We start from the raw sequence: 17,102 nt of genomic DNA, 5'->3' as shown, positions 1-17,102 counted from the left end.
CAGTGGCCTTCTAATTCTGAAATTCAGTGAGGATTACCAAATTACCTCTTAACAGTAACAACCTGTTGTGTACTAGAATTACATAGTTGAAGAGGTCACCTGTATTTATGAATGGGCAATGTGTCCTATATACCATGCTGCTGTTTGTCTGTAGGAATAAAAAAGTGCTCTGTTGTATTTAACAGAAACATTAACATTCTGAAAGAATATACCTGTTTTTATCCTTTCAGGAAAATCTGCGTTACTATGTAGATAAAGTATTCAATACAATTGTACAGTCAAGTATAAGTTGCCCTACCTTAATGTGTGATGTGTTTTACTCTCTGAGACACCTGGCTGCCAAAAGATTTCCAAGTAAGTGTGTTTAAAAAAAATTCTTCATTAGAAATTGACACAAGCTTTTTTCATTTAAGCATCTTTTGTGATCTCCACATGCTGTTTACCAAGAGTGAAATATTTTAAATTGACACTTATTCTCTCTAGTGGTTTTGTAAACCGCTCTTGTTTTTCCTAGACTGTGTAGTGTATTTTGTTAACCTGGTAACCGAACATTCTCTGCCTGGCATACTGTAATAAAACAATATTGGACAGTGGCAAGAGCTTTAACTGGGTAGACAGCAGTACTGCTGAAAAGGATCTGGGGATTATAGTGGATGAAACACTGAATATGCGTCAATAATGTGATGTAGTTGCGAAAAAGGCTAATGCCATTCTGGGATGTATTCACAGGAGTGCTGTATGTAAGACGTGGGAGTTAACTATGCCACTGTGCATGGCATCGGTGAGACCTGAGCTGGAGTATTGTGTCCAGGCTTTAGAAGGATGTGGACAAATTTGGAGAGGGCTCAAAGAAGAGCAGCAAAAATGATAAAAGGTTTAGGGTGAAAAAACTGGACATGTTAATCTTGAAAAAAGAAAACTAAGATAGGGAGGGACCTGATAAGTCTTCAAATATCTTAAGGGCTATTATAAAGGGATGGTGATCGATTGTTCTCCATGCCCACTGAAGGTGGGAGAAGCAGTAATGGGCTTAATCTGCAGCAAGGGAGATTTAGGTTAGATATTAGGAAAGCACTTTCTAACTATAAGGATAGTTAGGAACTGGAATAGGTTACCAAGGGAGTTTGTGGAATATCATTTCTTGGAGGTTTTAAAGAACAGGTTAGACAAACATCTGTCAGGGATGTTCTACGTACACTTGGTTCTGCCTCAGCATGGGGGGATAGACTTGACTGTTGGAGGTCCCTTCCAGCCCTACCTTTTTCTGATTCTCTGATTTCTTGATGCACCAAAGCAGCAGAGCTGAATGCTGCAAGACAGTAGCAACATGTGGATAAAAACTTCAAGGGACCACCAAAAGAAATACCTGAAGCAGAAGCAATACTGAAAGTATTTTAATAGTCAAATAACCGCTATAAAAAAGCATATCGTGCTGTAAAGCTGAAGCTAAATTTCCTGTTGCTTCTATGTAAAATACAGCTACTCCAACGTATATTGTGCCAGATGCAGTTCCATAGTTAAGGTAGTGTTGGGTATTTTGCAGTTAATGTAGGAATTCAAATAGTTTGTTACATATAAAGAATTCAATGTATCCTATCCAAAATTAAAGTACTTATTCTTTGAGTACAGAATGAATTTTCTGAGAACTTAAATAGGTTAATTGGTTTTGAATTAGCTTTCATTTTAAAAAAAGGATCCGTTAAGAAATTTAACACCCTGTGTCAGACCAGTTTCTGTCCAAATGACCTTAATACTGGAATAAAACAGACTATTGGAACTTCCTGTATCGTTAAAAATCAGTGACATCTCATGCATTGCTACAGGTGAAGACCGCTTATCCTAAAAAAGGTTTGTGTCATTATTCATAACTGAAAATTGTTTCTTCAGCAGAAGCTGACAAATGTTCTACAGAAAATTCCATGGAGAACTGCTCTCTTTCAAAATGGCTGCTCTCTCCTGCTATTGTCAAAGGCTCTGAGGACACAGATGCTCTCAGTTTAAGATAGTACTTTCAAAATGACCACTGTCTCACCTTGTTCCCAGTAGCAGTGAAACCAAGCTGCCCTCAGTGAAGACTGTGGTCCCACTATACTGTTAGACCAAAACCAGTAAAAAAAAAATCAGAGAGATTGTAAATATCCCCAAAACTTGTAAATGTAGCGTTAAGGTTAAATCTAAACATGTTAAGGTATGGAAATAAATAGTTATGGCACCAAGCAGCCTTGATATCACCCACTTGTGACATGAGGAAAAAATGGTGGTTAGGGAGAAATCAGTCTCATCAGTTTTATCTAATCTGAGACTAAAAATCTTACGTACTAATCATTATATGGCTTCATGGTTTATATGGTTTCATAATGATATTACAGGGTGGAGTTAAGGTTGTTTGGATGTCTTAACTACATTTGCATACCTTAAAAGAAATCGAAACCTGGTAAATTTAACCTTAACTCTGATTATACTAGTACACTATGCTAGTCCTAGTGTAGATGGGTTATCAGATGCCACAAGCATTTTTAACTCTGCAAATTAGACATGCTCAGAGCAGGGTCTAATCAATATGGCATGTGAGAGCATCTGTGGCAGCCGTGTTGCTAACCCTGAGGGAACTAAGCCAGTGTTAGCAATAATGGAATATTTTCTACTCATCATTGCCACCTTTTCATTTCATGCGCCTCATTAGTTCTGTTCTGTAGAAAAATAGTTCTCTTCCCTATTGATGCGGTCTCCCTACAGTTTTTATTTTGACTGTCTTCACTGTTTCCTTGTTAAGATTAGTTTTACATTTCATGGTTTTTCTCTGCAGATGACCCTCATGTACAGTATTCTGCAGTGAGCAGCTTTGTGTTCCTTCGTTTCTTTGCTGTCGCTGTAGTCTCACCTCATACTTTTCATTTACGACCTCACTATCCAGTAAGTTTTTTGTAAAGTTTTTTGTACCACTTTTACTCATAATCTGCAGATCTCTTTAGATAGAAAGATGTATAGAGAGAAGCTTCTTTCACTGGCTGTACTCGCAATTCAAAAAGAAAATCAGGATACTAATTTTCTGTAGGTTGGGTTTTTCCTTTCACACCTGGCTAAAGGAAACCATGGCTGTGTGGCTTTGTGGGAGGCATTGGCTAATAATTTATAGTGGGAGCTCTTAAATGAGATGGAGCTGCTTTTACTGGAGGATATGTTTTGGGGAGTATTAGAGGAAGGTGCTGCTCTTTGTGGAGATGAAATCTTAGCGGGAGATTTTTTCAAAAGTAGAAATGGCAGTTATGAACCTCAGTTCCCTTGATTTCCTACCCCCATCCCTGTATGGAGTTAGGCTTCTAAATGTCGTTTGTGCCTTTGAAAATCTCCCTCCCCTTCCCAGTCTCTCAAACAGAAGTTGCAGGAAGAAATGCTTTCTATGATAGTATTGGGTAGATCTGATTTATGCACTCATGTGGACTTTACTTACTCTCCTGTATTTCTAAATGTTCAACATAATAGCAAAAATTATACATATTCCATCCATATAATCTGGTAACTATATCATAATTGTAATATGGAACATACCCTTCTGAATTTGTGTACATAAATATTTAATCTACATTTTATATTAGAAAATGTCAAAGCATAGGACTAAGCAATTGAATTACTGCTTACATATAAAGGAGAACATAACTCTTTGAAATCTCCCCAAGACTAATTGATATTTAATAATTTCATACATATATTATCCATGCACTTGGTGTTTTCAAAAGAAAAATCTACTTAAATAAATTTAGCCATTAGTCCAAAGACATTATGCAGAGATAGGCAAAGTGACAGCAAATTAATCCCATATGGTATAAAGACCCATCAATAGAATTAATACTTGGAGTCATAAAGGGGCAAAGAAAGTACATTTCCCAAGGCCACAGTTGAACTCTTAAGTTAAAATGTGCAAGCTGGAAATCAGTAAATAGTGAAATTTGGTTAAATATTTATTTGGAAGACAGAATAATAGCAGTGTGCACGTGACAAGCCATTAAGAAAAATCGCATGTTAATATTCAAGTGTGTGTGTGTGTGTTGTGACAACCTACTCAACTTCTTGTTGCCTACTGTGGCACGGTGCAGCATTGACGCCACCTCTGTTTCCCTCTTAGTCCCAGCAATAGGCCTGTTTGGGGAGGCTATGTAAAGTAGAAGTCTGTAGTCCAAAGAAAACATGAAACAAAATGGCCTTTTTGCCCCTCCTTGGCTACCCTTCTGCCTGCTGCCTTGTAGAGTGTTGATCCTCTGGATTTTCTCCTTGGAGACCCAGGTCCTACATGAGCTGCTGACCTGTAGGGCTTTCTCCGTGGAGTCCTTTCCCCAGTCTGGTTCTTCTCTGGGTGGATCCTTGGTCATAGTCTGTCTCCACTCCATCTGCCTGGGGTTGGCCTTTTCCCAGGCCTACCACAGTAGAGGTCTGCTTAGATCTAGCTGGACCCAAGCCTCAGAGGGTTGAATTGTTTTCCAAACTGACCCAACACCGAACCTGAGTTCGCACTACCACTATCCTCCTGAACCTGGGGTTGGCACGGCAGCAGTTGCATGTGCAGGCAATTGTGTGCCCTTGCCCTGCTCCTGCCATCTGCCACCCCTGCTACGCTGTGTGGAGTGAAGGGCTTTGACTCCTTGGCAGACTTATTCTGCAGCACACTCAACACAGAGGTGGTGTTGGCTGGCAAGAGCAGGTCATGCTGCTGCTGCTGCACCAAGCCCATGGGCGGGAGGAAGAGAGACAACCTGAGCACAAGGAGGTCTGGTTATTTTCCCACCTGACCCGTACCTGATGCTTATAGTCAGATCCCATCTGGTTTGGGTCATGCTGCAGGACTCTTTCACACAGAAGCCTCCTCCCCTGCCACTCTCTCCCTTCAGTCATAGGGAATGTTGCTCCTCAGTCACGGGCCCACTGAGCCTTGCTCCTCTTAAAGAGACAGCCAGCCTGACACAGTATATATGTATTTCTATAATATAAATATGCCTTTAAGTTTAAAAAAGAATTGGGATTGAGCCATAAAACTCTCCATTTCTGACATTCATCAGCAACGATAAATTATCAATAGTGTCTCTCACAGATGGGTAGTTGTATTTGACTGAGTTTTTCAGGTTTTCTCAGAAATACCAAACAGTGTTGTAAAGCTGTGTTAGCTTATTACCAGAGCTGGTTGAAAACTTTTTATCTAAACCAGTTTTCAACAGAAAATTGGGGTTTGAACTAAACTTTTTTGGGCTTTCTGTGGAAAATTCCATTTTTACCACAAACCAAAAGAAAATTTTTGATTTTAAAAAAAACTTTAGGTTTTGAATTTTTCAACAAAAAGTTGAAAATTTCCAGGGGAAATACCCATTTTCCCACCAGTCTCTATTTATTAGCACCAGTATGTTGCAGGGGGAGAAAAAAATTGCAAAATCCTAAAAACCAACAAACATTGAAACATACAGAAAAAAATCCTACCAAAACAAAATGCTACTTTGTGCACACACAGCTCTCCTTTAGAAGAGGATGAGAATGAATGATAACACCTGGCAAGTTGTTTGTTTAATGCACTGGAAGGCTCTAAGATACTACAGTGAGGGGAGAAATACATGAACCTGTGTATAAGAAGATGTTTAAATTTTCTCTCGAGAATTTACTTTACTTTCTAGCTGGAAATAATGTGTGACAAATCAAATAAGATGGCCGTTTTGCCAAATCCCTATTTTGAAATCCAAGTTTTGTATTGAGTTGCCTAAAAATATAAAGGGAGTCTTCAATTTGTTTCCTAAAATTATTTATTTTAGGATGCACAAACTTCTAGAACATTAACTCTTATATCAAAAACCATCCAAACTTTGGGGAGCTGGGGAAGTTTGTCCAAAAGCAAGCTTGTAAGTATATTAACATTCTTGATGTATTTGTTTCACGTACTTCTTGTTAGACATCAATTTATACGCTTATCTCTTCTCTTTTAGTCAAGTTTCAAGGAGACATTTATGTGTGAGTTTTTCAAAACGTTTCAAGAAGAAAAGTTTACAGAAGCTGTTCAAAAGGTACCTACTATGTAAACAATATTTGGCTGTTTTTAATGCCTTTGAGAGCAGGCCAGGCTTAATAATAAAATGCCTATGATATAAGATGTTTCCTTGCAATTCTGTTTTAGAAATCCAAGTATTATGTGCAGTCTGTTTTTAATAAACCATAGATGTAAAAAAGAAAAGTGCCGAAGCAAATTTTTGGAGCTATAATCCAGCTCGCCATCTTGGCTGGAAATGACAAAGCTGAGGCTTGAACAATATAAAATATTTAGATATTTTAAATAAGTAGATTATTGAATGTTTATGTATGAAAATTGTATTGAATTTGAGGTTAAAGATCTTGGCTTCTTAAATATCTCTGGATGATCTCTGAATTGATATATATCCTATTAGAATATATCTTAAACTATTATATTGATATTACTTCATCCAGAGTTTTGTTGTGAATGGTCTTATTACTGAAAACACTAGATATCAAAATACATCTCTACTCAATGCATAGATTTGTGCCTCTTTGCTATAGTTAAATGGAGAGCAGATCTGAACTTTAACTGTATGGATTTTAGAGCACTTAGAACAGTTGAGCTTTCATCAGATTGCTTTGAAATTTGGTATGCCTCCATGTGGGCACAGGGTATAGTTAGTGATCCAAATATGGGGCCATTTGACCAAGGGGTTACTGAGATACAAGCCCTGGCAGGGTTCGGGGAAACAACACTTTTCTTAAAACAATGGTAATTTCTGGCAACCGTATTTTTTTTGCTCATGGACGGAGATCAAACTAAGGCTCAGATCATCACCTCAGATACTCGAGTGTACCCTGATCAAAGTGCCTGGCACCCAGCAGTCCTTTGGGGGAAATCACATGAAAACATTATTTCAAAAAGGGGTTGCTTCTCCAGTTAGGCATGGTAAGGCACACTCGCCTATTCATGCACCTAATAGACTCTCTGGACATGCACAGTGTAATCTATCTGTGAAACTATATCTACAGTACAGGACATGAGTGGCTCTAAGAATATGTTATGGTCATCGAGTCCAAGCACCACCCCAGGTACTGAGAGTTTGAATCCAAGTTGGGGTAAAAATCTGAAGTGTAAAAAAAGCAGGCATATTGCTCCAATCTGCCTCTATCAATGTTAGTTTATTTTTAGTTTGGAGAAATGTATTCTGAATACAGCGGAATAGTCAGCAGGGACTTAAATTTTTTTGAAAGGAGAATAAACTACACAAGCAAATGCTCTCTGAGAGGGGAGTTGACAAGGTGTGGAAGAGTAGGTACGAATAAGGGGCGAGGGGTTGGGGGAATCAAGTGATGGGAACTAAGGAGAGGGATGAGACCCTGGGAAGAGAACGGGAGAATAGGGATCAGGGGTACCTGTCAGCCCACATTCCCCTCCCAAGTGTGTGTTCCCCCTGCCCATCTAAAGGGTTGTTACCCTTCCCTCTTCCCTGCCGCCTCCCCCATGTGAGTCAGGGACAAGGGATGTCTGAGCCTCTCACCCTTCCTGCTCCCAGTATGTGTGCCAAGATTTGAAAGCTCCTGCCCATCTGTGGACATATGATCCCCCAGCCTTCCCCCTCATGTGAGCCAGGTTTGGGGGGAGCTTGCCTTTTGAGGGTGTCTGAGCCCCACCCCCATATGTGAATCACAATCTGGGGAAGCCTTGTCCTTCTAGGTGGGGAGTTTAGAACAGCCATGCTTAAAGCATGCGCCAGGAACACGCTGATGATGATGGGGTGAGGAGCTGAGTGCAGGTGTGCTTGACACGCACCAGAAACTCTCCAGCGTGGGGGACAGGAAGTTCACACACCTCAGAGCTGTTGTTTCATCTACAGTAAGTATTCTCTCTCCAGAGAATCTCATTGAGGTGAACTGGCTGTTTTAATGGCTGAGCCTGCTATGTTGTTGATGGATGTGTAGAACTCCTCCCTTCCATTCTCTCTGTGATGTCATGCAGTATTGTAATGGAGCTCCAGTTCTGAGCTAGCTAAAGTTGGGAAGCCCTTCCTGATTAAATGACAGCTCTTCTAAGTGCTCTAAAATCTGCCTGCTTAGACAGATTGTCTTGACGTTTGCTATGCCTTGTGGGAGTGTAGGGAGGGTTAGTGATCCAAATGTGGGGTCACTTGAGCAAGGGGTTCTTGAGATACAGCCTGCTGGGGAAAAAACAGCATTTCCTTAAATTCAGATTCTAGCAACTTTGAAGTTTGAAACTCATGTGGGGCAAAAATCTGAGAATGAACTATAAAGATTTAGGGAAAATGTGGTTCTATTAAGGGTTGGTGTGTTTGTTTTTTGTTTTGTTTTGTTTTTCAAAGCATGACCATTATCCCCATTTCACTATAGCAAAATATACAGAGGTGGGAGGAAAGGAACATTTAGGAATCACATAGACCTGTGTGGCCTAGTGGAAAGACCACTGGATTGGGACTGTTCCCAGCTCTGCCACTGACCTGCTGAGTGACCTTGGGCAAGTCACTTCATCTCTCTCTCTCTCTCTGAGCCTTGGTTTCCTATCTGTAAAATGGAGATAATGACATGTAGGTCTTTGAGATCTACTGATGAAAAGCACTATATAATAGCTAGGTCTTCTGATTATTAAATAGCCACAGCAGCATTCAATTACAAACCTAAATCAGAACTACAACTGTCTAAATAAGCTCTACCAACAAACATTTCTTTCTTTTTAAAAAACTAGGAAATTAAAAGGCAAAAAACTTTAGAATAAAGTTAAGGATGCTGTGGGGAGAGCTTGTGCCCTTCCAGAACATCGAGTTCAGCAAGACTCATACTTTGGAAAACCAGAAAGTACAAAGTTATGGTAGATGCCTACGCAGCCTTAACTCTGCCTTCTTTGAGAAACACCCCAATACACCCATTGCACATGTGCTCTCGCTTTCTCCCTCCCTCTCTCTCCACTGCCTGTGCTTGCCCGATGATCAAACACTGAGCCTACTCCCTTGACAGAATATTACTTATAAAATTTAACCACTTTACAGCCTTTTACAATCTTTCCATACATCTACAACAGACAACACCTAACGTATATTTTCCCATTACCTATCGTTAAATCCACAGACTGCTGTCATATCCCTCCTCACCCATGGCAAGAAGACCCCAGTGCCCTGCTAGTGACACAACATCCACAATACTGTATTGAAATTATGTAGACTGCAGCCTCAAGTTGTTCTTTGAATTCTGGTCCCTATTTGTGTTCCACCAAGGCTGCACATGCACCTGAAACAGCAGAGTTCTAGCAAGTGGTGTCTGCTGGTCCGCATTGAGGGTGTAAGGGGCAGCATGCACCGATGCCTCTCCAGTTCCTTTTTACTGTGTGGCTTGAGTTGGAATCTTCTAGTGTCTGGAACTGATCATCTTCTACGTTCTTGCCTGTGAAATATTTAAAAGTTTTATCCTGTTAATTATTTTTTTTATAGTTAGATAAATAGTTAAAATTCCCTGCCCCAGGGAATCCTCCGATTCCGCGATGCAGGACTTAAATCACGCCCAGCCTTCTGTGTTGCATCCCCTTTCCCGACTCCTCTTCATTCAGCGATGATCACCAGTGCTGCCTCTACTGCCTTGGAGAAACTCATATCTCCTCTAAGTACAGCATCTGCCTCTCCTTGCCAGTTGAACATGGCAGGCATGAGAACTCTTAACTGGAAACACCTAACAGAATGTGCCATGAGGCTTGAGGCTTCATTTGAATCCAGCCTGTGGTAACCCTCCTGTATGTGGACCTGAGACATCAAGGAATGCACCTTCTAGCTCAATGCCTTACTCAGACATGGGAGTGGCTTGAATAAAGGACACTTTCACGTGGCCCATCTCATGAGAATAAGATGCACTATTGTAAACTTAAGAGCAGAGCCCCTCCTAGACCATCTTAGAGAAGGGATCCCTCTCTGCAAGTTGGGCAAATCTTCATGCTCGTGACCATGATCAAAAGGCTCGTTGGAGCAATGCTCTTCAACATGGACCTCGATACCAATCAAAACAAATCACTTGAGTGTCAAAGGACCCTAAACCATCATTACCAACGATAACACAATCGAAGAGTACATCACTAGCAGTACCACCACAGCCCCAAAAGGAACCACCAACTACTAAGACACGGACACTGATGGCACGGGGCAATGAGACTCGGCCTCCAGAATCCTACCACCCCAGAAAACCTTGTCATCCTCCCATACCCGCAATCCCCCCTGCCCCGTTGTTCAGCCCTACCCACACCAGGGAGATCCTCTCCCATTCCATCTTCTAGCTGTGGCTTCCCAATACCTGTACCAGTGAGGCCACTTATAGAACCAGACCCAGAGTTCTCATCTTCTAGAGTCACACTTTCCAGTGGAACCATCTTCCCCTCCACAAAGGGAGTTCAGTCTGGACAGAGGTTCAGGAGTCCTCTGTTTTCAGCCTTGTTGATCTAATTGTGGACCTCATCCCTTGGGATCACCACATAGGTCATGGCTATAGTGGACAGAATGAAAAGGTCTTCTGGTCTCTTCTCAAAGAATTTCATTTTGGATAACTTCCTTTATCTATGTTTGTTATGATCTGGCAGGCAATTCTCCACCAGACAATCTGACTGCTCATTCCACAAGATTACAAGCAACCTCAACGGCATTCCTCATGCAGGTCCTATCCAGAACATCTGTAAAGCAGCTGTTCTAATTTTATTCCTCCACCATTCAGTACAGCTGCACCTAAAACAGTGAGTGCCACTGGAGTGCATGCAAATATTTTCCAGAGGCTATTGCCAGCTCCAGGGTCAGAGTTAAGATTGCATAAGCGTTTACCTTACTCTGCGTTTTCTGCTTTTCAGGAATTTGAGTTTTGCAGAGCTCGACATTCTGAAAAGTACAAACTAGCACCTGTCAACTTTAACTTTGCGTTAATGAAGTTTTTTGCCATTTATTTTTTTTTATATTTGTATATTACATATACGCATAGGCCAAGATGTTAAAAATGAGCCTAAAATTAGGCTCCTAATCTAATAAGTGTCCGAACTTTAAAAAGTACTGAGCAACCAACAGCTCCTATAGGCTTTTGGAAATCTTTTGTGTAGTTTTAGAAATTTCTAATGTACTCTTTTAAACTGTTTTCATGTTACTGACCTTTTTAAAACTGAATTCCATACAATTTACCTCTAGTTACACTCTATTTACCGAAGTATTTGTATACTGTAATAAATGGTGTTTTTATGAGAAACACTATGGATTTGGGCAACTTTTTTTCCTTCCAAACATAACCCATTCTCCTTGTTCTCTTTAGTTTTTAGATGAAGTATCATCTACTGAAAGTAAAGAGCCCAGTGGCATGAGTGAACCACTACATCTAAAAGAAGGGTAATTGAAGTGTAAAGTACTGTCCATTACACAAATGTTTAGTAAAGAAATTATATCAAAGCAAGAATGTTTTGCATGTCCATCTTTTAGCATTTATACATGTAAATCTGTATGAATTTTATCCTTATTTAATTACAGCAAATTACTTTATAAAATGAGCAATAATTAGAAGACATGTTGCGTTGATTATGCTGTTTATGAAATTTGTGAAAATACTCCATTCGAGATACATCAATGATATGTAGTTTGTAGAATTCGTTAACCGCTCTTGTGGAATTTTTATAACTCACCTTATCGTATTTCTTAATTTTTTAAAAGTGTGTCTCTGTATTTCTGATGGAATGTAATCATGCCCTCTCAGTGGCAGATTTAATAAACGTTAAAATGTATTTCAGAATCCCATAACCTGCTATTAGAATGACTTCACATGCTCTGCTTCTTGAGCTCTGAGACCCCAAATATACCAAAGCAGAAAAATACTTCCCATAATTAGAGAGCGTATGAAAGTTTCATTCTTAATGAATCATGGAATATTTGAAAAACGTGGGGCAGAGATGGTTAATGGTAAAGTAAAAAGTTTCTTTTGCCCATAAACTCCCTTGAGTTAATCTATTTACAAGCTATTCCTGGGTTAAATATATTCAGTTTATATCTGGGAAGCAGATTTTTAGCAACGGAATCATCCTCTGCAGAATAATAACTTCTGGCACATGAGAGTTAAATGGCCAAACTTATTTAATATGGAAAATTGTGTACCTTTTACCCTGCCAAAACATGGGGGAGAACAATGCTTGTTCCCAAAACATACTGAATAGAAATGGGGAAGAGGACAGCTACAACAGATAAGTCACTAAACATCCTGATTCACAAGTCTTATCGGCGCTAGGGGATTTACCCATTGCTGAAAATAGGTGTCAGCAAAGGGTGCAGTTAAAGCAGTGTTTGAATGTAATTTGTTCTGGTCTGCATTTGCCTTTGAACTGTGTTGAACATCAGTTCAGCTGCACCTGTTTCCTAAGCTAGATGAAGCTATATACTCTGAGGAAGATGGAGAGGAGAGAGAATCTCATTTGGATGCACATCACCATTTTGGTAAAATGCAGGTCTCCAGAGGTATGCAAGAGGCCCCTGTCCTGGATTGCTGCTTCAAACAAGTGATGGGATTTTGATTGTCTAGCGCTCAAAGCTCTTACCTGCTAAAGAATCTCTTGACGGAGTCACTATAAGAGAGGGAGTTTCAAGATCTATTTTGTGAACCAAAGTAGTCTTTAAACCTAGATTTTTCGTGTTTTCATTGCATGACAAATAGCTCATTCTCTCCAGTTAGTTTTTAAACTAAGTTTTTAAAGCAAAGCTCTTTCGTAGGTGAGGTTTGTGCATTAATAATGTGATTTCTCTGTACAGTGAAATGTATAAAAGAGCTCAAGGAAGAACTCGGATTGGAAAAAAGAATTTCAAGAAACGATGGTTCTGCCTAACAAGCAGAGAGCTCACTTATCACAAACAACGAGGTAAATCTTAATCTGTTTTTCAGCAATTTGGTTTTTATTGAACACTGCTTATGTAATTGTGCTAAGAAATGGTAAATGTGTGTGTCACAGCCATTAAGTGACTTTAAATATCATGACCATGTTCTTATTTACTGTAATAACAAAACACTAACAATTTTCAATCTTTGGCTATTTCCTTTTCTGAAGTGATTCTCAGTGTCTTGGTTGCATCCAATTTTGAATCCTGTTTGTTTGTTTATCCCCAAATCTGTTTGCTTTTTCCCCCCAGAGGTGCATGTTGCATATAGGATTGTTCTACCCTGCATTCCAAACACTTCCCATCTGAGCTGTAGAGATCTAGTTCCTAGCCATCCTGCAGACGGACTTCGACAAACCCTACTATAATTCCACACTGTTGGGTTCCCCATAACCAGCAGAACTATCAGGGAACATTGGGGAGTTTTTACGATTTTAAAAGGATTTCTAGCTAGAGTAAAATGTGTGCTGGTGACTAAAAGTTTTCTGGAAATGTACTGTGTTAATCACAAATTAGTTTGACTACTTCATAGACTATTACTTGTTTATAGAATCACAAGTGGAAAAAGGTCTACAGAGCAATCAATTTCTTCATCTCACAGAACTGTCCTTAAGGGTTTTCACCATTTAATCAAGAGTCTTTACTATTTAATCAATCAGCAGAAATCCAAAATTCAGGAATCTTCAGTTCATGAGCTGCAGAGCCTAGTTTTGATTCAGGAATCAAAACTGCCTGTTTTTGTTATCAACCATGAAACCTTGATTTCTGCCTTTACCCTATCTGCAGACCTATCAAAGAGGATACTGTTACTTGTGTGATACTGTGAAGGAAGTGGTCTATTGGTGACAGAACTGTGACATATATACATTTTGAGGAGCACTTAGAAACACACTGACAGCATGACTATAATTGTCAGTTATGAGTAACAAACAAAATAAATTGATGCTAGCCAATGGCCCATGAATAGGCATTTATATGTTCTGAATAGTTGACTGTATCCATCCTTAGTGCTGCCTGACTAAAGCTATATACGCAACATGAATTAGGAGTTCATATATGGTACCACAGCTAAGAACTAGCTTTCATGTTTTTGTCTCTTCCTGTGTTCTGTGCTACTCATTCACAATACGCAAGGGTAAGGATCTCATCAGTATTTTCCTGATTATTGGCACTTTGCCTATCAAGTGGAGGAACTGCTTTCCTAGTCTTGCAGTGTTTCTAGCTTGCTCATCCTGAATCTGCCTTCACTCATAGTCTTCACACAGTATGTGTAGGCATGCTAATTTAACTAACACATTTTGACCCATTAGAAGTGTTGAATTTCAAAAGGACATGATACAGTAAAGTCTTGATTTCCTACACAGGAAGGCTTTCTCTCTTCCACTGGTCTGTTGCAGAATGGCATCTGATGAGATTTGGTCTATGTTGATTACAATTCAACTTCTCACTTTAATAAAAGAACAGTGAACATACTTGTTCAACCTGCTTCCTATGTATTGTTTATTAATTTATGCAACACTACAAACAAATGAGTGAGAAACAAATGTGTTTTGCCTGTCCGTAATGTCTATTTTTGTGCCTCATTTCTGAGCCCTTTATTCTCATATCACTAGTGTTAAACCTTTTGATTAGTTTGTCCTTTGTCAACAATGTGGATGCATATCTTGTGAAATCTCAACTTCTAGTATCCGTGCTCTGATCCCAGGAAATGATTTGTAGTCTGATTCATTCTTGTTATCCATTCACAAATTTATGCAGACAAAGAACCAATTTACATCATTCCAATCAAAAACATCCTCACTGTGGAGAAGCTTGAGGAGAGCGCCTTCAATAGGAAAAATGTGAGTCAGATGTAGCTTTTGAAATAATAGATTCATAATTCCTGATGAGTTCTTGAAGAAATGACTAGTGGTGATAACTTCATAAAATAATCCCTTATCACTTTAGAATTAAATTCTCAATTTTTTTCTGCCCTGGGCTTCCAAACAAACATTTTTTGTCATTACTTCAATCCCACAATTCTCTGGGGTCATGAAACCATAGCTGTTCTTTGAGCAGAGGTGATAGAGGAGGCAGCTCTGGAGGGTTCTGATGCCTTTTAATTTGTGGAGAAATTATGTTGCTGCTGCCTGTGAGATGATGCTGAAGGAAATAGGGGGATTTACATCTTCTCTTCCCTTCCCTCCTCATCCACATGTTGCTTTGCTCCAAAGGAGTGCTGCTCAAAGATGGAGAGCAGCTGTCTGAGCACCAGGGGCCATGGGGTCAAGGCAGCTGGTTCTTTACCTTCTTGAGCAGTGCTTCCTGGTATCTGGAAGTGGTGTAGCCAGGGAGCAGAGATGATGAGTGAGAAGTAGTATCAATGTCCCAGGGTGCTTGGTCAGATTAGAAATGGGGCAGCAGCAGCAGCAATAGAGAGAGGAGGAAGAAAGACCTCTCCTTCCCTCCGCTTAATTCACTTCCTGTGGTTCCTTGTGGCTGTTGAGTTTTGGTGATTTTTTTTTTTTTTTTACAGTGACCTCTATTCAGTTGATTTGAATATCTTCAGAGTTACTCAGTATGTTGACTCTGTCACTGAACAGAATTTTTGCAGAATAAAACACTTTCATCCACAGATGTTTCAAGTGATTTATGGAGAGAAGCCACTCTATATCCAGGCAAATAACTGTGTGGAAGCTAGTGAGTGGATAGAAGCTCTCTGCAGGGTAAGCAGGTGTAACCAGAGGAGACTGAGTGTTTATCATCCCTCCGCTTTTCTGAATGGGAACTGGCTTTGCTGCAAGGCCACCACTGAGAACACAAAGGGCTGCACTCCATGCACTGCGTAAGTTGCTTCTGAAGTAAAAAGCATTCTACAATAAAATGAGTCATTGATTCCTTTTGCAACTTGCAGATGGTTTAAGCATTAGTTTTGTGTTTTCTTTCACAAGTTAGCTGTATGCTTCTCTTCTAGTTAAAAAAATAAAAATAAAATAGTAACCATGCTTTATCAGTATAAAATATTTTATTTTGATAGGCATGTTATTTCATCTAATATTTTAAAATACAAGAAAAGGGCAGGGTAGCATGTAAATTAGAAATGCTGTAAGTTATTGCTATCACTCTACAGACTATATATTGTAGCTCAAGATTCCTCTAGTCTGGGCATTGATTATTGGATTACCTCACCCACCTGTATTACAGAAGCAGCACTTTTTAGAACCAAGTGGGTTCTTCACATATACTGTAAATATGGGAATGCAGTGCTGTCCCTCTCCTGCTGCTGCTACAGAAATGGCTTCTCTCAGCAGCTGTGCCACAGACCCTTTGGATTTTTCATGGCTGCTGTCTCTTCCCTCCCCACCCTGCAGTAATTGACAACCATCAGCCAGATCCTGTCATCTGATGCATCTGCTTTGCACACTGCCAGCAGGATGAAGCCTTGAAGCTGGCTTAGCCAGCTATACAGAGATATCCCTGTTCACTCTCTGGGCTCTGGTGCACGGAATGAATGGAAGGCATGTTGAGGAAGGGGTGTAACCAGTGTTGCTTATCACTGGCTACCTCTGGATGGCGCAACTGCTCCTTTTGGATTGTTAGCAGCTGTTGAAAATTAGAGCAAATTTGAGGCTTCTCTAGTCTGATCAGATTCAGGATCCAAGTTAGGATCCACAGATGGCAGAGAGCCGCTATATCACACCCTGCTAGCTAAGTTGTACACAGTTCGCTGACTTGTAACTGATGATTCAGCCCCAAGTCTGTCACTGTGCTGTTCAAGTAGTCCACTTTACCTTTTTACCTAGTATTCTACCAACCATTACTACAATAATTTTCTTTAAAATATACTGTACCTAAAGAAGAAAACAAGCAATGTAATCTTACAATTTGTGTTTGTCGGACATTTTGATAGAAGTATTAGTTTGCTACTTAATTTTGTTAGGCTGCTGCTTAAAAAAATAAAAAGCATAATTTTGCATTTCTAATAAATTTATCTTTAACTTGATGGATTGTATGCTACCCTCAATGTTTAATTCAATCAACACTATTAAATCATCTAGTCCAGTCTCCCAGACCCATGGAAGATAATACCGTATAGTATTAACTGAAAGAGTATTATTATTTTAAAATATCTCAATTCATTAACACAGTAGGACTTCTACCAATTCAAATGAACATCACTTTTTAAGAATGTTTTCATCTCTTTATTCCTAAAAATAT

At 39.6% G+C, this 17,102-nt stretch overlaps 2 protein-coding genes across 6 annotated transcripts in view; one reads left to right on the top strand and one right to left on the bottom strand.

Moving 5' to 3' along the window:
• RASA2 (RAS p21 protein activator 2) overlaps positions 1-17,102 on the top strand; it is a 110,346-nt gene that overhangs the window by 88,473 nt on the left and 4,771 nt on the right. For all 3 annotated transcript variants that reach the window (XR_014712966.1, XM_084639015.1, XM_084639014.1), the window contains exons 14-21: positions 231-354; positions 2,807-2,913; positions 5,790-5,876; positions 5,961-6,038; positions 11,305-11,378; positions 12,783-12,889; positions 14,664-14,746; positions 15,521-15,729. Coding sequence is in view for 2 of the 3 variants with exons in the window: in XM_084639015.1 (XP_084495141.1) it covers positions 231-354; positions 2,807-2,913; positions 5,790-5,876; positions 5,961-6,038; positions 11,305-11,378; positions 12,783-12,889; positions 14,664-14,746; positions 15,521-15,729 (869 nt within the window). In the remaining variant the exon portion in view is untranslated. The remainder of the gene's footprint in view (positions 1-230; positions 355-2,806; positions 2,914-5,789; positions 5,877-5,960; positions 6,039-11,304; positions 11,379-12,782; positions 12,890-14,663; positions 14,747-15,520; positions 15,730-17,102) is intronic.
• Positions 6,459-17,102, bottom strand: part of LOC311526214 (uncharacterized protein) — a 74,546-nt gene continuing 63,902 nt past the window's right edge. Inside the window, exon 5 of one of the 3 annotated variants that reach the window (XM_084639018.1) lies at positions 6,459-9,417. In XM_084639018.1, the coding sequence (XP_084495144.1) occupies positions 9,281-9,417 (137 nt within the window). In that variant the 3' untranslated portion in view covers positions 6,459-9,280. Of the gene's footprint in view, positions 9,418-15,754; positions 15,855-17,102 lie in introns of those variants that run through there. The other 2 variants (XM_084639019.1, XM_084639024.1) reach the window with 2 other exon arrangements.

The sequence above is a fragment of the Lepidochelys olivacea genome (genome assembly GCF_965140295.1).
Source record: "Lepidochelys olivacea isolate rLepOli2 genome assembly, chromosome: 9".
In the NCBI taxonomy this organism is placed as follows: domain Eukaryota; kingdom Metazoa; phylum Chordata; order Testudines; family Cheloniidae; genus Lepidochelys; species Lepidochelys olivacea.
The sequence above is the reverse complement of the archived record's forward strand: the minus strand, read 5'-3'. Positions and strand labels throughout refer to the sequence as shown.